Raw genomic sequence first — 27,384 nt, 5'->3', positions numbered from 1 at the left:
TTTACTTTGTTTTTGTTTAATTGTCTAATAGTATCTTAAAGATAGATGCTTTATTTAAACATTTATTTATTTATTTTGTAGATACTACTCGCACGTATCTTTTGTTTGTTTGTATTTTCAATTTTAGCCAATTTAACAGGTTCTGCTGTTCATTAACGCAAAAAAGCTTCTGTACAACAGGCCAAGAGTAGACGATTGATGACAGTGAGAGTTAACGATCAAATAAACATGATCGAAAGGGTTGCCAATACAAAGAATTTGTTATAAAAACCAAGTCCCCGGTTTTTAGAGTCTGTAACAATTTTATATAAAAAACAGTCCCTACTGCCGCACTTAGCGATGTGTATAAAGTACTTTTAAGAAGATATCTTTTCAAATTAACATATTGATGAATGTTTCCACAAAAAATATTGTAATTAAATGTAAAACTTTTCAAAATATTAATAAATTTAAACTAAATGTATATGTTATGTAAGTTTGAAGAAGAATGCGCTTTATCTTGTAACAGAGATCTTCAGATAAACTTCCCTCATTTAGCGTTCTCTATGATCTGGGGTCTTATATAGCAACATTAAAGTCAATATATGAGCCATTATGGAGTAGTAAGTTTAAAGACCACCGGTTCAAAAAAAATTACTTTATAAGGAAATCAATATATTTGTGAGTTCCGCGATATATCTCAAGAGATCCATTAAGAAAAATTATAGTTGTTGTTGTAAGACTGTTTCTTTTTCGGAGAAAAAGGCTTTCGTTTTGAACAACTTTGTTGAATTGACAATCTTTGGATAAATATGATCATTCCGCATCATACTCGTCGGAAAGAAACGTCGAAACGTCAAAACTCGATCGTATAATGAACTGTGATTCTTTTGAAATTGTTTATAGTAATTGAAGTCTTAGAGAAACATGAAAGTTTGATTAAGTATTACAACTAATCTGCCTAAGAGAATTTAAGATCATTTTGAAGTCAATACGAGATTTACTATGAGTATAGGATGAAGGGTTCTTGAGTTACTTATGTACCAAACGCTTTGGCATCTTTGTTTTTTGTTTTTTTTGTTCATATTGTATAGAGATTTAGGATCTGAAATCTTAATGACTTCTTGTGGTACATTTACTGAAGAAGGGAAACTATTTTTGTCTATATAATCTTCAAATCAAAGAGAATCTGAACCGATTAGTGACTTCTCCACTATGACAGATTGTCTACACGTCCAGAGATAGGTTTAATGATTAACTACATAGATCCAGACACTGAACTAGTTCTGCCTCAATTAAATTCAATTTAAATGCAAAGAACTAGAAAAATAATTTATGCTTTTCGTTGCAAACTCGCTCTCGAATAGGTCGGGAATTCCATAAAAAATCAACTCACCATTCTAACTTTAATATAATATAAATATAAAACTTATTGAAAAAACAGGGTGTTGTTACAGCTGAATTTTTTGAGAATATTCGTTCTCGATTAGTGGGGAATTTCATGAAAGATCACCATTCGAATTATAAACTTTTATATGAAACATGTGGGAGCATAAAAGAATATCATATATTTTAGAAACTCAATTTAAAAACATAGACTTGTTGCACTACACATTGTCCTCATGTGAAGTGATAGTACCAACGATTGACTACAAAGAACTAGTCACTGGACTAGTCCTGTGCTCATACATACTCATTATCGAATAGTTGAGATTTCCAAGAAAAATCACCATTCGAACTATATTTAAATGAAATATATGAATTTCAAATAACTTATATTCGCGGAACTCCATTTCAAAACTTATTGAAAGAACATTAATATGTCAAACTTGTAAATTAACGAAAATATTTAAAAAATTTTAATTAAGAAAAAAATATATTAGAGGAAAATATTTGAATGGCTAATGGGAATAATGTTATGATTCATAAAATTGGTAACTTTATTGGAAATTATAAACAAAAGATATTTCAATAATTTTTCAGCAAAGAGATAACAAAACAAAAAAAATGCTAAAATAAAACAAAAACTATAAATATGCTCATACTCACTCTCACGATCACTTATTTACTCATCCACTCTCTCGCACACCCTCCGGCACTGTTAATGACAAACAACAAAAGCTAACAATTATTTGCTTTGTTCTCTGGTTCTTGCTCAAACAAAACAAAAGCTTTTTTTTTGCTTCGTGCATTTTGGCAAAGCTTTAAAGCAAAGCGATCGCTTGTGAGCGATCAGTTTAGTAGTATAGTTCGATATTAGTCAATGAATGTTGAAGAAGAAACGATAAATATACGATAATAATACACAACAACAGAATAAAACAAAAGCAAAATAGCAACCAGATGATGATGTTGATGATTACGAAGAGGTTGTTGTTTTAACAAATTGTGAATTCGAAAAATCAGTTGAAATTTGCTCGCCTTAGCAAGAGGTTGTTAACAGCTCCGCCTCTTGATAGAATAATAAAATATATATTTTTTTATTTTTTAAACTACAATTATAATAATAACGCGGGTTTTAAACAGAAACTTTTAAATTGAATTAAGAATTTTGAATTTTAAAAAATAGTGAAACGAACGAACAATTTTGAAACTGAAAAACGCCAAATTTGTTAAAAAAATATTGAAAATTTTATTAAAATATTAAACTTTAAAGTGCAAAGTGTTTTTGAAAAGTTAAAGAAGTTTTATTAACGAATTTAATAAAAAATTGTTGAAGCAAAAGAATAAAACAGTTGCCACGAAAAAAAATTATTAAAAAAAAAATTACAAACATAAAAATATCTTTAAACTGATTAAAAGTTACACTAACAACAACTACAAACAAAAGTAAGCATAATTTAAAAAAAATATATTTAATAAATTTTGTTAATAAACTCAAAAAGAAATAGAAGTTAAATTTGAACATAAAACAATTAATTAATCGCCTTCAATTAAAAACACTCAAGTCTTATGAAGAATAAAAAAGTGCATTTCAAATTATTCAGAATGAACAAAAATTAACAATCAACAGCAGCAACATCGTCATCATCTTTATTATTATTCTTCTTCTCATTTGCTCCTAATGCAGGGGTTTCCCAAACGATGATGCTGCTGCTGCAGCTGCTGTTGTTATCACTTGTGTTGTGTTGATCATATTCTAGTGATCTTGATCTTGCTTTAAGAATCTTACGCATTTCTTTAGTCTTAGCCGGTTTTTTTCTTATTTATTTTTATAAAAGTCTTTATTATTTTTATTTTATAAATGTTTTTACATTTTTTATTTATTGCTAAAGATTTTTACAAAATAAAAATGTATTCAATTTCATAATGGAAAGATTTGAAATTTTAATAATAAATATTTTAAAGTTAAATTGATTTATAGAGAAAGTTTTAAAGTGGAAACTAAAATCAATGATGTCAATTTTAAAATTTATTAGAAATTACTGTAAGTTTTTGGGAGTCGGTACTGTTTTCAGTAGAATTTAATAGTCGTTTTAAAAATTTTATAAGAAATTGATTTTATGATTAACTTTGAAAATAAATTTTTTAAAATTTAGTACTTTTACTCAATAAGTCGTATTGCTATTAACTATTTTATACAAATATTGTTTTTTATCGGTGAAAAAGTGATTTTTTCTTGAAGATCGATTGTCTTAAAATATAACATTTTGTTTTAAAAAGTTTAAAAACTTTGTGAACTTTTATACAAATTTTGTTAGAACCGCAGTTTTACTGTTAAAAAACTGATCTTGAAAACTTATATTTTTAAGAAAAGTTTAAGAATAGTTCTGTAGAGTCTATATAAAACTTTAAGCGTTTTGAAGTTTTTTTTAATAAAGTTAATTTTTAAGTCAAAAGAAACTAATCTGATGGGTTTAAAACTTTAAGAGTTTGTATTTTGAAATATCGTTTTGGTATTCTTGATCAGTTGAGTTGAACTTAACTTATATTCTAAATAGAGAGACATAGAAAGTAAATAGATCTATAACCTAAATTTTGCCACAAATATACATCTGTAGTCATGACCACCGACTGTTCTATAGTTTCAGCTATAGATTAAACTTTAGTCTTCTCAATAGCCTTATCTATTGATTACTGACTGATCTTTAATCTTGACAAGAGACTGATACATATGTAGAGACTGATCTTTTATTATCATATGATATTTTAATTGATCAGATCTATAATCTTGTCTATAGACTGATCTGTTGTCTTACCAATAGACTGATCTCAAGTCTTGACATTTGCCTGTGTTTACCTAATACTAGGCTGATCTTGACAATAACTTCAGTTCTGACTATAAATTGATCTGCAGTCTTATCTATATTATTGACCATCTACTGATCTATAGTTTTGTGTATGGCTTATCTGTCTTGGCTATAGACTGATCTAAACTAGACTACAGATTAATACGTAGTTTTGATTACAGACTAGACTACAGCCTAATATATAGATTTGACTACAGATTTATAGATCAGTCTTGACTACAGACTTATCTGTAATCTTAACAATTGTCTGATCTAGATTTTTGACAATAGACTAATCTATAGTTATGACTTTAGAATGATCTTTAGTATTGATTATATATTGGACTATATATTGATATTCAGTCTTGACTTCAGAATGATTTTGATCTATAATTTTGCTATAACTTATCTGTAGACTTTAGTATTTATAGCCATGGCAAGCCATGGACTAATAAATAGTCAAGACTACAGACCTATGTGTTGTCTTGACTACAGGCTGATCTGTAATCTTGACTGCAGATTGATCTGTTGTCTATACTACAGACTGATCTGTAATCTTGAATACAGACTGATCTGTAGTCTTGACTACAGACTGATCGGTAATCTTGACCGCAGATTGATCTGTAGTCTATACTACAGACTGATCTGTAATATTTACTACAGATTGATCTATAATCTTGACAACAGACTGATCTGTTGTCTTGACTGCTGATTGATCTACTATTTTGTAACAGTCTGATCTGTAGTCTTAACTAGTCGTGACTAAAGAATGATCTATAGTTTTGACTTTAGACTAATCTTTAGTTAAATTGACAACAGCCTGATCGGTTGTCTTGACTGCTGACTGATCTACTGTTTTGTTACAGTCTGATCAGTAGTCTTAACTACACACTGATATCTAGTCGTGACTAAAGACTGATCTATAGTTTTGACTATAGACTAATCTTTAGTTAAATTGACAACTGCCTGATCTGTTGCCTTGACTGTTGATTGATCTACTGTTTTGTTACATTCTGATCTGTAGTCTTAACTACACGCTAATCTCTAGTCGTGACTAAAGATTGATCTATAGTTTTGACTAAAGACTGATCTTTAGTGTTAGCTATATAATTATCTATAGTATTGACTATAAACATTGAAAAATGATTTCCAAAAACAAGTTTAAGAACCCCTGATTTTAACCACCAATCATAATACAAAGAATGTACGACGACTCATTAATAAATATTTTTACAGTTTTATATATTAGTGAGAGTGTATAAGTAAGATCTTTTATTATTGTTGTTGTTGCTGTATTTTACGCACAAAGAGCGAGCCTTTTTTCCATATAATTCCCGTTATTCTCTAATAAAAAAAAAAACTACAAAAATAAGTATTTTTTATACTTTAAAGATACATTTGTATCTTTTTTGTCGTAATGATAATAATAATGAGGAAAATTTGTGATAAAACAAAAAAATATGAAATTGCAGTTCAATGATCTATTAAATAAAAAGTTTTTTTTTTTAAGTTTTATATTGTTCCCTTTTTTATTAAATTTATATTTAATTTATTTATTTAATAAATTTATTTGTATAGAGTAGAACAAAAACAAATTGTATTTCAACAAAAGAATGTTGTTAAACCCACAATCCTGTTTTTTGTTGTATTGTAGATACATATGGATGTGGTATGTATGTAATTATTACAGATGCCCCCTGTTGTATATAAAAATATAAGAAGACCGGTATGTGAGACTAGACATTTCTGTGGAACGATGCCTTAATGTATTTTATAGTTTTAGTTGCAAAAAAAACTGTCCTTATATGTCGTCTAGTGAAAAAAAGCTAATGTGATAGAGAAGAAAACAAATAAGTTGTGGAAAAAAAGGAAAATACTTAACAACTCTTTATTGGTGCTGTAAAGTGTATTAAAAACAGAAAGATCAGTTTCAATTAAAAGTCTTATGTGGGCTTGTGGTTACAAAGGGCATTTACTTGATAATTTACTTATATTATTAAAGCCGTTAATTTTGAATGATATAGAAAAATATATGTACATTCTTATAGCTTTTTTATGCATGTTAAAGTTTCTTCTAGGAAAAAACAGAAATATTCCTCTTTAAATAAATGATTTCATTATTAGATTCATTTAACATTTCAAATATGTCTAAATTCTATAAATTCTCATTTTATTTATAGCTTTTCAAAATAGCATTTTAAATATTTTTGATAATTTTTTTTTCAACGTTTTGTCAATATATAAAATATTGATAAAAATTGCACGTTGCTAGTAAATAACAAATATTTCATTATCAAAAGTTTATTTAAGATAAAAAAATAAATAAATTTTATATTGATATACATAAATAGTACGTTTTAACTGTGACATCATCTAACATACCTTTACACTGCTGAATTTTTTTTAATAAAATTTTAAAATATAAGTAAAAGATACATTAAATAATGAAATTAAATTAGTCTTAGGGAGTGTCAAAATTAAAAAAAAAATAATAAAACATTCAACTCATTTATTAACAAAATACAACATTAGTTAAAATTAACACAAACAACATTAAAATTCAACTGAAAGTTAGAGAAATAATAATAAAGAAATAAAAGTTAAAAGAATGACTCATTTTGGAATATGCCTAAATGTTAGCATAAAAGAAGGGAAATTCCAAAATATAATTTAAACAAAATTTAATAAATTTGTTAACTATTTAAATATAATTTAAAGAAATTTATTGCTCTCTTAAAAAGATTAAATGTAAATTCAGACAGATTGACTAAAAATCTATAATCTGGGCTATAGACTAAATGAAAGTCTTGTCTAAAACCTGATCTATAATTTTGACTAAAGACAGATCAAAAGTCTCGACCGTTGACATTCTTGACTAAAGATTGACCTATATTCTTCATTATAGACGAAACATATATAGAAATATAGAAAGATCTATAGAGACTTGTTTGTAGACTGATCTCTAATCTTGACTATATTTTGAACCATAGTCTTAAATATATACACAACTTTTTATCGATCTATAGATATTAATATAGACTAATCTATAGTTTCGGTTACAGACAGATCTAGACTATAGACTAAACTACAGTTTTGACTATAAAATAATATATAGTATTATCTATTAAGTGATCTAAAGTTTTGACTATAGACAAATCTATAGTTCTAACTAAAGAAGAATCTAAAGTTCTTATTATAGACTAATCTATAGACTGATCTATAGTCTTGACTATAAACTGATCTGTAGTCTTGACTTTAGACTATTGACTGATCTATAGTATTGAAAATAGTCTTAACAATAGACTGATCTATAGTCTTGACTGTAGACTGATCTATAGTCTTGATAATAGTCTTCACTATAGACTGATCTATAGATTTGACTATAGACTGATCTATAGTCTTGACTTTAGACTGATCTATAGACTTGACTATAGACTAATCAATAGTATTGACTATATACTGAACTATAGTCTTGACTATAGATTGATCTTTAGTCTTGACTATAGATTGATCTTTAGTCTTGACTATAGACTGATCTATGGTCTTGACTATAGACTGATCTATAGTCTTGACTATAGACTGATATATAGTCTTGACTGTAGAATGATCTATAGTCTTGACTGTAGACTGAAATATAGTCTTGACTATAGACTGATCTATAGTCTTGACTATAGACTAATCTATAGTCTTGACTATAGACTGGTCTATAGTCTTGACTATAGATTGATCTTTAGTCTTGAATATAGATTGATCTGTAGTCTTGACTATAGATTGATCTTTAGTCTTGACTATAGACTGATCTATAGTCTTGACTATATACTGATCTATAGTCCTGACTACAGACTGATCTATAGTCTTGATAATTGTCTTGACAATAGACTGATCTTCACAATAGACTGATCTATAGTCTTGACTATAGACTGATCTATTGTCTTAACTATGGACTCATCTATAGTCTTAACTTATATCTTGGCTCTAGCCTTGACTATAGACTGAACCAAATTTAGTCTTGACTATAGACTGAAACATATTTAGTCTTGAATATCGACTGATCTAAAGTCTTACTTGTAGACTGATCTATAATCTTGACTATATACTGATTTATAGTCTGAATATAGACTGATCTATATTCATGACTATAGACTGATCTGTAGTCCTCTGCTATAAAGCTTTACTTCCGTCACCACAACTGTCATGTAAACATTTAAACACTTATTCTGAATCGTATCAGCTTTACAAACTTCTAAAAATTATGTCAAAATTCTCTGATTTCCTTTAACATTTTCTTTTTAAAAAATTTGGGTCATTTTGTAATTTAAGAACTTTTTTTATTTTCAGTGTGTTCTAAATATAACAAATTAACATTAAAAATATTACTTAAATTTCCTTTAAACAAACCAGAAAAAAACAAAACCTATAATATTATTGATTTAACAAAAATTTGGTTAATTGTAACCATGGTTACAGAAATAATCGCTTAAAAAATCCTTTCAAAACTATTATAAATATCAAAATATGTAGAAAATTTTCTCTGATGAATAAAAGTTTAAAGATTTTAAAATTATCAGAATTGATTGGATGGAATGTTTAGGTGCATAATGTTTTCGATCTGTACAATCTGAGGCAGCTGACATTATTTAATTTCTCTTAAAAACTTAATTAACCAATTATTTTCCAAGTATGAAAGAAATTAACATATCTTTTGTTAAATAAAACTCTTAATGAGTCATTTAGTTTTTTTGTTTTCTCAAAAAAAATTGTCATTTTTTTTACTTTTGGTGTAAAAAAAATATGATGAGTGTAAACAAAATATTTTAATTTGTTATAAGAAAAAAAAACACAAATTATTTGATTGCAAAAAACAATGAACACACACAAAATAAAATAACAAAAACAAATTAATATTATGAAGTTTTATGACAAAAAAAAAAAAGAAAATAAAAGATAAATAAATAAATTTGAATGCTGGATAGAAACGAAATAAAAAGTGCCCTGCTTAAAGAAAACGTACTTTATAAGTACCTTTTTTCAAAAAGTATCTTTTGTTAGTGTTAAACGCAAAAAAAAACTCATTATATTCACATATCCAAATGCCTATGAGTCATTGTACTCAACCATTGTCATTTGTTGTCGCTGCCTGGCATAGAGTACTTTTTAATCTACGCCAAATAAAATGATAATTTGTATTATTTTTTATGGCTATCGATCTCTACTGAATATTTATTTATTTATTTATTTATGCGCCAAACTAGAGAGTAAAAACGTACAAATTTTTTATTTAACACACATTTTATTTAAAATTGTTGTTGAATTTTGTTTAACAAAAAAAACGTGTAAAAAGTTTAAATTGTTTTTTTGTCGTCTTTTAATATAAATATTAAAATTCATCACAGCTTGGGACATAACAAAAAAAATAAATTAAAAAAACTAGTTTCATTTTTGTATATCAAAAGTCTAATGTTTAAAATCCACAAATCAATTTTTGGCGAAAAAATTAGAACAAAAGATAAGTTTTTTTTTTTTTTTTTGAGGTAAACATTTTTGTAAAAATATTTTTTTTTTTGTATCAATAATAACAAACATTTGTGTCTAAAGTATAACTACGTTTGTAGTTTTTTTTTTGTGATAAGATAACAAATTGTTTAAATTTTTTTGTTAAAGTAAGTATTTACTTGCTAAAGCCTTAAGACTGAACGTTTATTTCAGTCATTAATTTGGCGCTGTTAACAAACATTTTGTTTATCTTGGCAAATATTTTGAAAGAGAATACTCTGCTTATTTGGGGTTTTTTAAAAATATTGTTAAAGTTCCTATTTCAAAGCATCAAGAGCACTGCCTTCAATTCTTTGCGTAGGTTTCTTGACTGAAGTCTGATCTACAAGCTTTTAGAAATTAAAGTTTTGTTCATAGAATAAACTAATTTTAACTATACACTGATCTTTAGTCTTGACTGTATGCTGACCTATTAACTATAGACTGATCTATAGTCATGACTATAGACTGATATATAGTCATGACTGTAGACTGATCTCTAGTATAGACTGATCTCCAGTCTAGACTATAGTCTGATCTATAGTCTTGACTATAGACTGATCTATTGTCTTGACTATAGACTATAGTCTTGACTTTAGACTGATCCATAGTATAGACTGATCTATATTCTTATAGACTGATATCTAGTCTTGACTATAGACTGATTTATAGTCTTAATTATAGACTGATCTTTAGTCTTGAATATAGACTTATCTATAGTATTGATCTATAATCTTGATTATTGACTAATCTGTAGTCTTATTTATAATCTGATTCAAATTGACAATAAAATGATCTATAGACTTGACAATAGACTGATGTATAATAGTCTTGACAATAGACTGATCTATTGTCTTGACTATAGACTGATCTACAGTCTAGACTAATCTATATTGGTTGTTTTAATTATTGACTGATCTATATAGTTTGTCTTGATTACAGACTGATATAAATTATTTATTATTTATTGCGAAAGTCTTGATATAAGACTGATCTTTGTATCTAGACTGATCAATAGTTTTAATTATACACTATACATTTATATGTTATTTTTAAATTCCTCCATCATTCCCTATTTACCTTCGGCTAATATAACTCAAATAACCAAACAAATATAAATTAGAATTTCCTCATAGTTTATCATCGTCAGGAACTTGACCTTATAGATAATAGTTCATTATAGTTTTTGGGTTTTTTTTCGACTACAATATATTTCAATTTAGAGGTAATCACCTGTAACTCGCGACATAACTCATTATCTTTTTTTTACCGATAAAACTAAAATTTATGACACTTGAAATACGTATGTGTATATATACCCTATCTATGTATTACCCAGTGGTAACATATTTCCTACTAAAATCAATAATTTTTGTCAACAGCTTTTTTTTGGCGATAAAAAAAGTTCTTAACTTTCATTGTTTTTTTTTAGTTTAATAATGTCAAGTTCATTACATTATTTATTGAGTTGTGCCGAAACTCAATACAAATATTTGTTCATATTGAACAAAGAAAAGAATATAATTTTGTAAATATTTATTAAAACACAAGCCATATAGCAATTTGGGGAAAAATTACAAAATAAAGAACCTTTAATAAGTATGAGCAGTATATTGCAGTTAAAAAAGGTTAATAAGTTTTTTTTTTAATTATTTCGTTTAAAGTGATTCATTTTGTTAATATTTAACAATTTGTTTTTCTGGTAATTTACAAAAGACTAAAGTAAATATTTAGTTGTATTTTAATCTATATAATTTAATGCCATTGTAAACGGAAATAAAGTCATAAAGTGTTCAAATTGTAGTAATTAATAGGGTTACATATATTGTTTTCTTTAATTTGATTTATTAGTAATCTGATATAGTTAAAGAGATTTTACTTGTTGGATATTGACGTTTGAAATTAGTTTTAATCAATTTAAATTGTTTGCTTGTCCAACTAGTCTATTGACTAATCTATAGCCTGGTCAATTAACTGGTCTATTAACTGTTCCATTGGATTGTTTATGGACTAATCTATTGACTTGTCTATGGATTTATAAATTAGTTAATGGACTAGTGTACAAGTCTAATGACTAGCCCATTGACTAGTCTAAAGACTAGTCTAAAGACTAGTCTATTGATTAGTCTAATGACTGGTCTAATGACTGGTCTAATGACTAGTCTAATGACTAGTCTATTGACTAGTCTATTAACTAGTCTTTTGACTAGTCTAGTTTGTTGAATAGTACATGTTCTAGTCTACTGACTAGTCGATTGACTACTCTATGGACTTGTCTATTGACTAGTCGATTGAGTAGTCATATGCCTATTCTTACAACTGGTCTATTAACTAGTCTGTGAGCTAGTGTTTGTATGGGTTAGTATGTTAGCTAATCTGTTGAACAGTCTATTTATTGGTCTATTGTTAAGTTTATTAACCGGTCTATTAATTAGTCCATGAACTAGACTATTGGCCTGTCCATGGAAAATTCTGTTGACTAATCATTTGAATAGCCAATGGTCTGGTATATCAACTAGTCTATAGACTGCTCTTTTGACTATTCTCTTAACTTGTTTATGGACTGGTCAGTTATCTGGTATTTTAACTGATCTATTCACTTGTTTATGATGTGGTCTATTGACTTGTCTTTTAACCGGTCAATAGACTAGTGCATCGACTAGTTCATTAGCTTGTCTGTGTACCAGACTGTTGACTAATCTTTTAACCGGTCTATTAACCAGTCTATGGACTAGTCTATTGACCAGTCTATGGACTAGTCTATCGACTAGTCTATTAGCTTGTCTGTTAACCAGACTATTGACTAATCTATTAACCGGTCTATTAACCAGTCTATGGACTAGTCTATTGACCAGTCTATGGACTAGTCTATTGGCTAGTCTATTTACTGGTCTATGGAGTAGTTTTTTGGCTTGTCGATTGACTAGGCTATGAATATATCTTTGGACTAGTCTATGGACTGGTCTATTGATTTGTCTTTTAACTAGTCTTTTAAGTAGTCTATTAACTGGTTTACTGGCTTGTCTATGGAATAGTCTATTGAATAGTCTTTAATCTGATTGATTGACTAGTATATTAACTGTTCTATTGACAAGTCTATTGGCTTGTCTATGGACTAGTCTATAGTCTTATCTATAAACTAGTCTATGGGCTGGTCCATTGTCTATGGACCGGTGTATTGATTTGTCTTTTAAATGGTCTATTGAGTAGTCTATTGATTAGTTCATTGATTAGTCTATTGACTTGTTTATGGCTTGCCTATGACTAGTCTATTGGTTTTTCTATGGATTAGTCTATACTGACTTGTCTATGGACTAGTCTATTGGCCTGTCTATGATCTAGTCTATGGATTGCTCTATTGATTTGTATATTAACTGGTCTATTGAGTATTCTCTAATCTAGACTATTAACTGGTTTATCTATTACAATCACTTAATCTTCATAAAAATTAGACGTTGAGTGATTTTTTGCTAATTCTGTTCAAAGTTTATTCCTCCCCAAGACAACCAAATTTTAAATCTTTAAACAAATAAATATCTTAAAAAATATTCCCCCACCTAAGATTTTGACTAAACCTTTTAATCCTTAAATAAACTTCTAGTTGTTATTTTTATTTAATTAACCAAATAATCACGAAAAGAGGCTTTCAAAATAGACAAAGAAAATCCAACAAATTTAGCAAAAAAAAAAAAAAAACAACAAGAAAAATTTACACAAATTGAAATCTAAATTTAGACAAACTTAAAATGAAAATATAACCATGTCATAATAAATATTTCAAAAAATAAAAACTGAAATGCTAATAATAAAAATAAAAAAAAGTGCAGAGCTGTTGTATGGAGCACCATTAAACTTCCTTTCAACAGACAGTTGTATATATAATATTTGCCATGGCATTTCTCGTTGGTATTCTAGTATCTGACATAGAAAATCTATATACTCTGCGTGAAAGTTATAGTAGTTGTAACCCAGCAAATGTTTTACTTTTGTTTTTAGATTGAAGTATATTAAACGAAGGTCTTCAGCTAGGCTTTGACTACTTTTTGTCATTTTAAATATATTTTGCCATTTTAAATATATTTTATAAGAATTTTCCTAATTAATTTGTTTGCTGGGTTATTTAGTTTTTCATATCGTTGTAATGTTAAGGGGTTCTGCAGTTATTTACATACATTATTTTTTTGTTGTTAGCTAGATTTAACATTTAACCCTTTTGCCAAGTTATTTAGGTTTTATTTCCGTTACTTTGAGGTTGTTGTTGTTTTTATTTTTCTTTATTTTTTTTTCAACATTTTTCATGTTAAATTCAACCTGTTGGCATTTACAAAGAAAATACCAAAACTCAAAATAAATGCTAGATTTAAAAATATTTGAAAAATGTTAAAAATAAAAGAGCACTTATAAGATATTTATATAGAAGTAAGTAAGTTTTTTAAGAAACTTGCTTAGTTGCATGAGAGCTTTAAAAGCTAACTAAACAATTTCATTTAATTACCGTAATTACTATAATAATAAAATAATTTAATTAATTTTTAAACTCATTTTTCTTTTCTTTTCAGTTTACATTTCTCTCAGTGTAACTAAAAGTACCAATAAATCTACAGAAAACAACCGTGCCTTGTACATTGTCACATACATATCATCACAAAATTTTAAACCACAAACAAACAAAATTATCATTAAAATTAAAGTGTTTTAAATAGAATATGTTTAATAGCAAACAATTACCACCACCACCACCGCCAACAACAAAAAGACGTACTAATCTTCAAAAATTGCCAGTTTCTTTATCATCTACAACAACGTCAACATCTGCAGCAACAGTCATCTCAAATTCATTATTAAACACCACCTGTAAAAGCTCAAACAGCCTTAAAATGTCTACCCGCCAAAGTTATGTGTTCTTAGGTTTAACCATACTGTTAACAATTATAGCCACAGTCCAATCTGGACCAGTGTCAACGACAACGCAAGCTGAGGTAAGTTGCAAAAAAATACCTTTTAAAGAGTATTTATGGGAAAAAATCTACAAAAATAAACTTTTAAAGAGCTTTCAACAGCTTTTAAAGAGTACAAGTGCACTTTAGTTGTAAAATCTCTCCTAATTTAAAAAAAAGCTCTTTATTAATTCAAGTCAAAACTCTAAAGCAGTGTCATGACCGATCTGTTATGAAAAATTCCAATAAAAGTTTTCAAATTCACTCAATAGCTCAAAAAATAGCTCATAAAAAGTACTAGTACAAGTATGTTGTAAAAGCTCTAAAAAAAACCTAATTTAATGGAAGCTCTTTGATATTCCAAGACTAAACTCTTAAGCAGTGTCATGAAAATGTTCTATAAAAGCTAATAAATTAAAGCTTTATTGTTCTAAACATGATTTAAAGAAAGACGCCTCTCAAAACTCCAATAAGAGATTTCAATTTCATATAAAGCTCCATAACAGCTTTCAAATCTTTAATAAACTGCACATTACACTAATATTTTAAGCTTTACCAAAAACAGTTTTAAAATAAACTACAATAAAAAGCTTTCACATTTATTATTTCAACTACTTTTTCAAAGTTTTTCATATAAAAATCTTTTATTTTTGTAAAAAGCTTTCACATTTTACAAACTCTTTAAAGAAAAGTTCTAAAATAAATAACAAAATTAAATTTGTAAAAATTTTCTTCATTCTCAAAGTTTTAACAATCATATACAAAAGCTCTTTTTAAAGCCTAAAATATTTGAAAAAAAAAATCATTTCATATTATCAAATTCGTTATAGATCATAAAAGCTTTTTAAGATTTAAGAAAAACATATTATTTATTAACTAATTAGCTGTTGTTTCATATAAACTCAAGAGCTTTTTAAAAATGTACACTTCGATGCTTTTAACACTTTTATTGAACTTTAATAAAAAGCTTCTTTGTTTAAATTTAAGTTTTATTTGACGACTAAACACAAATTTATTAAAATCTATTTAAGCTTCATTTACAATATTTTTTTTAAAAAATCATAAAAGCTGTACCAGAATTAAATTTGTCCATAGCTTAGAGCTTTTAAAAGATATACAATTTCAATGCATTAAAAACTTTTAATAAACTTTAAAAAAAGCTTCTTTTTTAATAAAAATTAACTTTAATAGAGGATTTAACACAAATTTAATAAAAATTTTTAAAGCATCTCTTCAGAATGCTTACAAGGGAAAAAGTTTAAAAGCTTTTACAGTTATAACTTAGTAACTAGTATTGCCCTTAGCTTAGAGGATTTTAAAGGTATACACTTTTAATGCTTTTAAAACTTTGCATAAACTTTAACAAAAAGCTTGTTTTTTAATTTAAATTTGATTAAAGGTTTTAATACAAAGTTTTGTTTAAAGCTTATCTTAAGAATCCTTAAAAAATTTGTCATAAACCATAATAGCTTTAATAGAATTGAATGAAGAGTTAAAAAGTTTGAAAGCTTTCACAGTTTTAATTTAGTAACTAGTATTCAGAAGACATGAAATGTAAAAGCTATTATTTGTTGTTTTCTTTTAAAATTAAAGCTTTTTAATACATTTATTAAAATTTCTGTAGATTTCTTTTTAAACAACCTTTAATTACTTGATTTTAATTGCTCTAACTTTTAAAAACTCATGTTGGGAATTGTTGATTCTTTGGAAATTTATTATATTTCTCTGTTAAACAATCTGTCTTAATTCACTGTTTAAAATTGATAATGATTTATAGTGAAATGTTTGTGATATATGGCTGCTACATATATATGTCTGACAACTACTTAATACACAGTAGTTTTATGGATAAAATTTATTCTCTATGATGATACTTTGCACTCTCATTTAAACATTAGGGAAGGGAATTTTGACTGATGGACTGTAAAGCTTTAATTGGGATGTGTAAGAGCTAAGAGTATGAGGCTAGAGAGAGAGAGAGAAAGAAGTAAAGAAAAATGTGGTTTAATTGTGTTTAATTTACATAAAAATTGCATGTATCATGAGTTTTAATTTTGACACGAGTAAAGTCAGAGTAATCAACACGAGATACATACATACAACATGTGGCAGGGGCATGTATATCTAGATATAAATTAGTATTTATTTGTGATTTTAACCTTAGCCTTAACATTTACTCTGTTATTTTTGTTGTTTAAAATGAAATATTAATGAAAATATGTTCACATTTCATGATTCTTTTGGTATTATTTTCAATCAAATAATGGGCGATAATGATGATTTTTAAATGGCTGACTGGTTGCCAATGTTTTTATTGACTGTAATTGTTTAGTTATTAAAATAAGTTTAAAATGTTAATGACAATGAAATATTTACACATTCAAACATACGTACATTTCATACAGAGGTCTGTCACAATTATTGTTAAAAGATCAATAGAAAAAAAAGCTTTAAGCTATTGACAACGAACTTTTCGAATCATATATAAACCATCTTATTCAATCACATGTAAACTATGTTTAAAGTCTTTGTAATTGTCTGTCCGTCTGTATTTGCATTTTATTGCTTGATGTTTATTAAACTATCTATAGTTTTTCCAAAATCGTGTCTATAATGTTCAATTGTTGTGCATATTCTAAACTGATCATTATCATAATAATTTTTTTATTATTATTTCTAATACTTTTTTCCCTCTCTCTCTCCCTAAATGTCTTTGTATTATTTCATTATTAATTGATGCAAGGTTGTCACGTTCTTATGTTTTTTTTTTTACTTTATCCAATATTAATAAATTTACTTTTTTTCATTTAGTTTTATTGTTGTTTAATATTCCTCTATTATGCATACTTAACTATTTTAATAAAATGGAAAAGCAATATATAGTAGGGATCAAATCGAAATTTATTTAAAAAAAAAATCAGCCTTAAGCTTTAACGTTTCTTTGTAATTTGTAATAATTTTATATGTTCTTCTCTATAAAAGGTGTGATGTTGTTTTTCTTTTTTTTTTTTTTTTTTTTTTTTGTTATTTTTTACTATAATCACGTGTTGCCTTTATAATAATTCTCCAATTCTTATCAATTTTGTTTATTACTTTAAATGTACACTCCTACTTCTTTTGAATATATGCAATTCATTAATTTATGGGCCTTGTGGAGAAAAATTATGGTCAAGCGTTATGCCATTAATTGTCTTTGGAAATTTTTGAGTTTTCAGTAATAATTTTATGCTAAAGCTGAATAATACCACACATTGTATTATAAATATATATTTTGTTTACTGAAATTGGCGTCTGAATAGTTATGTTTTGCCAATAATTTCTATTTATAGAAATTTATTCTCTTTACTTGCTTATATTTATGAGAATTTGGGCTTTAAGTGTGAAGTTTAAATATGAAAGCTTTAACTATTTGACAGCGAAAAAGTAGAACATGACTTCTATATTATAAAACTATATAGTCTTTTAAATAATCAGAGCTTTTCCAAAGCTTTTATGTTTTTTATAGCTTTTTAAATACTATCGTATTTTTATTTTATTTATTTATAAAATAAAAAAAGCCTTTTAAAACCTTTGCTTTTATATATATTTTTTTCTTTATATAATTTAGAAGCATTTACCTACATAATTATTAAAAGTTAAAAGCTTTTATATGTAAAGTATTAAAAATTAAACAATTTTATGCAAAAATTATTAAAACTTAAAAGCTTTTAGTTTTAAAACCTTAAAACTTAAAAGCTTTTATGTTTAAAGCCTTAAAAGTCAAAAGCTTTTATGTATGAAGCCTTAAAAGATAAAAGCTTTTATGTATAAAGCCCTAATAGTAAAAAGCTTCCTTGTGTAAAATCTTAAAAGTCAAAAACTTTTATGTATTAAGCCTTAAAAGATAAAAGCTTTTACGTATAAATTCTTAAAAGTCAAAAGCTTTTATGTAGAAATACTTAAAAGTTAAAAGCTTTTGTGTATTAAGTCTTAAAAGTCAAAAGCTTTTATATGTAAAGCATTAAAAGTTAAAAGCTTTTATATTTAAAGCACTACAAGTTGTAAATTTTTATGTATTAATCTTAAAATGTAAAAGCTTTTGCATGTAAAACCTTAAAAGTTGAAAGCTTTTATGTATAAATCCTTAAAAGTTGAAAGTTTTTATGTATAAAGCCTTAAAAGTTGAAAGCTTTTATGTGTAAAGCCTTAAAAGTTAAATGCTTTTATATCCAAAGCCTTAAAAGATAAAAGCTTTTATGTGTAAAGACTTAAAAGCTAAAAAATTTATGTATAAAACCTTAAAATTTAAAAGCTTTTGTATGACTTAATAATTAAAAACTTTTATTCGTAAAGCCTTAAAAGTTAAAAGCTTTTATGTATAAAGCCTGAAAAAAATTTAAAGTATTTATGTGTAAAGCCTTAAAAATCTAAAGTATTTTAAATAAAGTTAAAAACGTAAAATCTGTTGTTAAAAAAACCTTAAAACTTGATAGCTTTTCTGAGTAAAGCCTAACAACTAGAAGTAGAATCTTGAAATTCAAAAGCTTTACATTTAAATGTCAAAATCTTTTATAGATAAAGCTTTAAACAATTAAAGCTTCTGTAGATAAAGCTGTAAATATAAAGATTAAAAGCTTTTATAATTAAAGTTTTAAACATAAATATAAAATTAGTCTTGGAAATTAAAAGATTTTAATAAAAATTTCAAAACATTTTATCGATAAAGCATTAAACACCAAAAGCTTTTGTAGATAAAAACTCTCAACATTAAAAGCTTTAGCTATGAGCTATAGCTTTTATAGATTAAGCTTTAAATATCAAATAGATAAAATAATGTAAATTATAAATTTTAGATAGTTTGAAGCTTTTGGATTTCTCAAAAGCTTTAACTTAGTTATTTTAAGCATAAATCTTCAGCAGATCTAAAAACTATTAAGATGCAATTAAAAAACGGCTTTTTTGATTTTATATCACAGCGCTTTACGCTTTCGACAAAACCGTAATTTACAAACATAACAAGGCTTTGAAATAAACAGATTTTAAAAAGTTTTAAGTTAAGGTGAAGTGTAATTTCAATCGATTCATGAAAATTTCAGATAGTTTAAAGCTTTTTGATTTCTTTAAGCTTTAACTTAGTTATTTCAAGCTGAAAACTTAAGTAAATCAGCAAACTGTTAAGTAACTAGTTACAGCACAAGTTCTGTGTAGATTATTTTCTTTCTACACAAACTTTTTACTTTCAAAATAAATTTCTTATGAAAAAGCTTGATTTTTATTTATTAGATTCAAAGGTCGCTCCCTTTTTAAGCTTTAATTTTCTCCTTGTGCAAGCAGGTCATTACAAAATCTTCAACAATCTTTAGTTTATAATCTAAATTTGTTTTCAAAGTTCTCTAGTTCTCACATATGGACGTGGGTTTATTACCAAATTATCTTTACTATATAGATAGAATTATTCAACAAAATTACCTTTAACATGCAATAATTTTTGTAATTATTTTGTTTTTTTGTTGTTGTTTAGTATTATTACTTGTTTGTTTTTCTATTCGAACATTTAACAATAATCGGAAATGGCAGTAAATAAATGATAAATTTCATTTTGAATTAAAAAAAACTCAAACTATTGTAAGTAATTTAGTAAATAATGTTTTTTAGTCATTGCAAAAGGAATATAAAATAAAACATTAATTTTATTTATTCTAATCATTCTGTTTAAACAATGTTAAGTCTATGTTAAGATTGAATCATAATATACAGACATTATAAAGATCTAATTAATTTATTTAATTCAATCTTGTTTTCTATTATTTGTTTTATCTTTTTTATATATAAATCTGTTACTATTTAGTAAAGTGTCATTTTGTCATATTAGTGTTGATTTTAGTCATGTTGTATTTATTTTTGCTTACAGTTTGTTTAATTAACAAATTACTGATGTCAATATGACAAAGTTTTTATTTGTTTGTTGCTGGCATGTTGTTGTTGTGCGTCATACGTAGATTTTGTCATGTTTCAAGTGCATTCGACGCCTCTAGAGATTAACATTAAAATATACAAGATACACGGGTTATCTTATCTTAAAATTAAAACAAAATTTGCTAAAATTTACTTGTGGGCAATATAAAGCGTATTGGGTCGTACTTTTATATATCTTGTATACAATGTCAGTTTATAAAATATTCATTTTAAATGGAATGAGAATTAGGTACGCAATAGAGGGAAGAAGGAAATCGACACAAATTGATCTATGATTGATACTTTCGGAAGAGAAACGGCCAGACACTTTACGATCTTTCTATATAATGGCAAGCTTTGAAAGCGTCATGTCTAATGAAGAGATTATAAGCTTTTATTCAATATATTTAAGCTTTTGTTTAATTTTAGTTACATTTAATTGTTTAACATCATATAAATAATGTTATATTTCAAATTAATTATTTTTTTTATTAACGTTTCTTTTATTAAGCTCTAATTTAATTTAGAACTTTTTTTGTTTTATGTAAATGATGTTGATAAAAATAACCTTTGTTTTGACCATTTACAAAAATGTTGTAATTTTTTTTCCATTGTTTTAAAATAATAACAAATAAAATTAATTAATATTTCACGCACATCTCTACACATAACAATTACAAAAACAATGAAAATTACAACAATAACAAAAGCACCAAATTACAATAGTTTAATTTTGTGGTCAACCAATGATTTTTTGAAAAAAAATATATATATATACAAAAGTTTCTACTTGTATTTAAATTGTTAATATTAAATGTTTTTTTTTTTGTATTATGAAAATTTAAATAATTGTGTTCTATTAACCCTTTAAAAGCAATTACTTTCATATTAAGGTTCAGTCCAAGTTTAGTTGATGTTTAGTTTTAGTTGGGTTCCAGTTTAGATCTAGTAAACGTTAAGTTCCGTTCTAGTTCTATTTCAGCTCTAGTTCAGTTCTAGTTCAGTTCTAGTTCAGTTCTAGTTCAGTTCTAGTTCAGTTCTAGTTCAGTTCTAGTTCAGTTCTAGTTCAGTTCTAGTTCAGTTCTAGTTCAGTTCTAGTTCAGTTCTAGTTCAGTTCTAGTTCAGTTCTAGTACAGTTCTAGTTTAGCTCTAGTTCAGTTCTAGTTCAGTTCTAGTTCAATTCTAGTTCGGTCCTTTAATCATTTTATTGCACAATGAAAAGTATTTGAAAAGAAACATTTGCAAATAATTATTAATAAATTAACGCAAAACGCATTAAATTTCTTCAATCAAAATAATTATTAATAATTCTTTACATTCGTTTAACCACCGAACAAATACCACAAACTCTAAATTTAAAACATTAATAAAAATGCAGTACTGTCCTTTTCCACAGTAAATAATTTATTTTAAAAATTTTATTAAAATTTTAACAAAAGACTTTTTTCTATATTATAAAGGTGAATTGTTGGTCACCCAAATCTTTGACCGCATGACATAATTCTATGATAAATGAATCACATTAAAAAGAAGAACAAAAAGTATAAAATTCTTCCTTGAATGAATCATTTAAGCAGAGAGTAAAAAACTCAGAGATAGAACGTGTTTGATAAAATGAATTTAAAATGAATCATTTTCATATAAAACAGTTGCATTTTTTTATTGAACAACAAAATAAAGTATTTATATCCTTTTTTTAGCAAAACAAATAAATGTGAATCATTTAAATTAAAATATTGAGTTATATTTATTTGTGTCTATTAATAAAAAAATTTTCCTTTAAAAACACGAACCTCAAAGGTTTAATTTTAATCATAGCTTTATGTTTGTTTTGTCTCATTTTATAATTTTATTCTAATAGATGATCACAAAATTACGCACAATGTCAATTTACAATTTATTTTCTATGCTTCTGCACTATGGCAAAAAATGGGTGTAGTTGTGTGTTTATTCATACGGTTTTTTTATCATTATTATTTTCTAAGTCATTGTCTGTAGTATTCTCTGGAATACTAGAAACAATAAATTACTGTTCTAAAACGTATGCTAAGTAACGATAGTAATTGTTATTGTTATTAAGAAAAAAAAAACAAAAGAAACAAATGCTGTCAATTTGAAATATATTAAGTTTTGTTAGCAGCCACTTAATATTGCAATAACATTGATTTTATGTTACAACAATTAAGCTTTGGGGGTCTTTGGCAAAGTGACAGTTTCTTTAAGTATTTTAGACGTTTAGTAGCTATTTGAATGGAAAAGTGTCTACACAGGGTATAGCGAGTTTGTGAATACCTTATGCAAACTATTGAGAATTGGTCTATTTTAATTTAAGAGCTAATTTTCTATGAAATTAGTATGAGCTTTTAACTTAACACCAATTTAATATTAAGCTTTTTTCAAATTATATTTGATTTTTAGTTTGTATTTAAAATGCTTAAGTTCATTTAAGGTACGATTCAGTTCAAGTTCTAGTTCAGTTCTAGTTCAGTTCTAGTTCAGTTCTAGTTAAGTTCTAGTTCAGTTCTAGTTCAGTTCTAGTTCAGTTCTAGTTCAGTTCTAGTTCAGTTCTAGTTCAGTTCTAGTTCAGTTCTAGTTCAGTTCTAGTTCAGTTCTAGTTCAGTTCTAGTTCATTTCTAGTTCACTTCTAGTTCACTTCTAGTTCAGTTCTAGTTCAGTTCTAGTTCAGTTTTAATTCAGTTTTTGTTCAGTTCTAGTTTAGTTCTAGGTTAGTTCTAGTTCAGTTCTAGTTAAGTTTTTTTAATGTCGCAAAAGCTTTTAGATAAGAATATGAACAAAAATTATACCTTAAAACTTATAATAAACGGTTTAGTGTTGTTGTCTTTAATGATCACTTCATGTTGATTACATTTACTGTAAAAATCTGTATTGTTTACTTAAATTATAGTCGATCTATGTGTCCAATAGTTTTGAAATTTAAAATCCATGTTTAATGTTAAAAACCTTGTTAAAAACCTGTTCAATTAAAAGTGGAATATGTTTTTTATATATTTTTTTTTTCTTTACAATTTTAAATTGAAAATTGCATTCGAAATGAAAGGAAAACTGAGGTTTTTGCAACTTTAAAAAGAAAATAAAGTAAAAACAATGGCAAATACCTCACAGATAATCATTGAAATGCTGCCAAGATAACAGAAAGTTTTATTTAAAGCTTTTTATTTCAAACAGGGATGGTAAAGTTTAAAATTAAAATAAAACGAATTCTAATATATATATACGTATTAAAAAATAAATTATTGATCATTTAAAAAAAAATTTTAAAATTTTTAGAAAACAAAAAGGACTCATACTCCCTGCTCTGCCAGAGTATATATATTTTTATATATATTTTTTTTGTAAATTGCGGCAAAACAATATAAACCAACTAACTAATTTTAAAGCTTTTTCTTTATATTATGTGTCGGTTTTTATCTAGTTTTTCGTTGTTTACATTATACTGCATCAATGACGTAATTAACAAAATATGCAACATGTTGCAATATGTTTTATGAAGTCGGTTTTTATAAATATTTGCCACTCTGCTCTTATACGTAAAAATGACACAGAAACTTTGAAAGAAAAAGCCAAAAACAGGTTGAAGAAAGAGGCCCACAATTACTGTTACGTATCGTTTAATAAAAGTTGCAACATATGAAATGTAAACAAAATTAAAACTATAGTTAGTTGACACAAATAAATAAAAGCTTGTGCTCCCTTAATATTATATTTGAACAAACATATGTTGACAAATGTAATAAAAATATATATAATTTCTACTAATTTCTTTTATTAAATAAATAATGAGTTTCAATGAAAGAAATTGTTTCTTATTTAATTAACCACTAGTTAACCTTATTCTCTTTTTTTTCTACTTATTTATATATTTCTTTATTTAGACTTGCTGTGGGGTAAAGTTTTAACACCCTCTTAAGTTTCTTTATGCCACACTCCACTTAAGTCATTGACCCACACTAAACGACCTAAATTTATTTTACATTGTAGGGTACGAGTTGTATGTAGGTACATATTTTATATATAATTTATTTTCTTCTATATTTTATTTAATTCTTCTCTTCTTATTCCTCGCTTGGCTTAAGCTATAAAGCTCCTTTCGTGCCATTTTACAATATAATTTATATCCCTACGCGTTTATTTAGCCGGAAATTTCCAACATACTGTGAGTTGCAATGATGTTTGTTTGATTGTAGTGGTTTTTAATGTGTGTGTGTATAACCTAACACACAAACGTTCTTATTTAAACGTCACTACGCCATTTAAGCCCTAAAACAGTTATATGCAACAGTCGGTTTGTAAGGTAACGTACTAAATACTTAAGAAATAACTTTTAAAAGCTTTACACACACTGTAACTACTGGGCTTTGAAAGTTAATGTTTCACCCTAAATACATTAAAATGTAAATACAACCAAAAAAAAGGAAATAGAACGCATGAATACTTTGGCCTGACATAGCATTTAACTTTAAAGAAAAAATAGTTTCTTCTTCATTCTTTTACATTCCTGCTAAATTTTTATTTATAGTCTAAAGTAAATACTATGTCTTTGTGGGAAAACTAAATTTGTTTCTAAAGTTCATTTGCCTTTTTAGAAGTAAGGCTGGCGAAACATTAATTTCGTCCATCAATATAATCATAGTGAATTTATTTATTTTGGGCGTTAGTTTTTCTTACATCTTGTTTGTTATACTAACTGGTAATTTAAGCCATAAATATTAATGGTAACAAGTTGTTGTTTTTTCTTTGCAGATAGAAATCTTTTTTCCAACAACTTAACAATTCTTAATAGGGATTTTTTTACTTTTCCATTGACTAATGCTAACAGGAAATGTGCAGTAATACGGAATATGTTAATGTTGGGCAAATGTTGGAGCTATTGAATGGGATATTAAAAAGACGTTTAAGGAAAACTATGATTTTTTTTTTGCCGACAAAGAAACATTAAATAGCTTGGGACTAGAACTTAACTAGGACAGAACTAGAAATGAAATAGAGCTAAAATAGAACTGAAGTAGAACTGAACTAGAACTGAACTAGAACTGAACTAGAACTGAACTAGAACTGAACTAGAACTGAACTAGAACTGAACTAGAACTGAACTAGAACTGAACTAGAACTGAACTAGAACTGAACTAGAACTGAACTAGAACTGAACTAGAACTGAACTAGAACTGAACTAGAACTGAACTAGAACTGAACTAGAACTGAACTAGAACTGAACTAGAACTGAAATAGAACTAAAACAAAAACTTTAAGATATAATTTCCCACCAAAATGCGTCAATCTTTCAGATCCAAAAAAAATAATTTTTCTATTTAAAAAATGTATGAACACTGAAAAAAATTATTAAAAATTGTAACAAATTATTGTTAAAATTAAAGAAATGAGTGCGTGAGTCACGACATTTATGAAAACTTCCTCAACGCAATTCAATATGGAAATTATTAATAAATCCCAAAAAAAAAAAAAAAAAACAAAACAAAACAACACTCACTAAAATATACATACACGCTCACAAAGACGTCATTACTCATCTACATACATGGACATGAAATGGTAAGGAGGTAAGATGAATAACAATAAAAAAGAAACTTTAATTTCCTTGACTTTTAGTAGTTTAGTTTTTTGGTGGCTGCAAAATTTTTGTGGTTGACCAACAAATGTTAAAAAGAAAAAATTTAAAAGCAGGTGGCAATTATTCATTTTTATGACGCCATTTTTTCAATGTTTATTGGACAAATATTTGTTAGTTGACATTTTTTTTTCTGTGTAAACAAATAATTTTCTAGGGCAAAAATGAAATTTAATATGTTTGTAAAATAGCTTTATTAACAAGGTAAAATAGGAGATTTAAATTTTTGATTTCGTAATAAGAAAGAAATTATTTTTTTACACTTTGATATTGATTTACTTAAAATTGTTTAGAATAATTTATTTATTTGTTTTAAGGACTATTACCACAGGTTGCAGTTGAGTTTAAAATACAATTGTATTTTATTTTTTATTCTTTATTTAAACATATTTATTAAAATGATAGTTATTTATTATTTTATGTCGGCTTAAAAATGTTTTTTTTTAAAACAATTTTTCATTTAACAAAAAAGAGTGTAAAAAAACAACAAATATTATTTAACAGGCAATTTTACATTTTTACTGAAAAATCGATTAACACGTTCATAAAGCGGAAATAAACCTTGATGGAAATTTTAGCAACAAAAAAATAAACAAATTTATATAAAACATTATACAGAATGATATAAACCAGTTTGCCAACTTAAAAAATAAAAACAAAAAGGCTGAATAAAGCTCAACACTAGTTAATTCATCAAATATTCTATAAACGTTTTATAAACTACACACTCTACTTAAACGTACTCGTATTTATTTTTAATTTTAAACGTTTTTTTATATTTTATGAAGAATTAAAATAAATCTAAATTTCGTAATATCGATTGTGATGATTATTTTTCTTATTTAATTCTGTTTTATATCGAAACAAATTACTTTCCTCTAGACAGTGTCTAGAATTTTATAACTGTCTATTGTCTACTCCCTTTCAAAAAGCGGGTTTATAGTCGGTAGTTTAGGTTTAGGAAAGAGTTTGTAACATTCAGTTTATATAAAAGAAAGAAAAGCCTAAAATATTTTTAAATCAGAACTAGAACTGAACTAGAACTGAACTAGAACTGAACTAGAACTGAACTAGAACTGAACTAGAACTGAACTAGAACTGAACTAGAACTGAACCAGAACTGAACTAG

The 27,384-nt window shown here is 26.3% G+C and overlaps 1 protein-coding gene across 9 annotated transcripts in view; it reads left to right on the top strand.

Moving 5' to 3' along the window:
- The window catches only part of LOC111679245 (matrix metalloproteinase-14), a 71,741-nt gene that overhangs the window by 21,914 nt on the left and 22,443 nt on the right, over window positions 1-27,384 (top strand). For 6 of the 9 annotated variants that reach the window (XR_006941242.1, XM_046953529.1, XM_046953525.1 and 3 more), the window contains exons 1-2: window positions 2,234-2,808; window positions 14,300-14,719. Coding sequence is in view for 8 of the 9 variants with exons in the window: in XM_046953529.1 (XP_046809485.1) it covers window positions 14,447-14,719 (273 nt within the window). In the remaining variant the exon portion in view is untranslated. Of the gene's footprint in view, window positions 1-2,233; window positions 2,809-14,299; window positions 14,720-27,384 lie in introns of those variants that run through there. The other 3 variants (XM_046953526.1, XM_046953527.1, XM_046953532.1) reach the window with 2 other exon arrangements.

Source organism: Lucilia cuprina, chromosome 6, assembly GCF_022045245.1.
Source record: "Lucilia cuprina isolate Lc7/37 chromosome 6, ASM2204524v1, whole genome shotgun sequence".
Classification (NCBI taxonomy): domain Eukaryota; kingdom Metazoa; phylum Arthropoda; class Insecta; order Diptera; family Calliphoridae; genus Lucilia; species Lucilia cuprina.
This window is presented reverse-complemented; position numbering and strand designations above follow the sequence as displayed.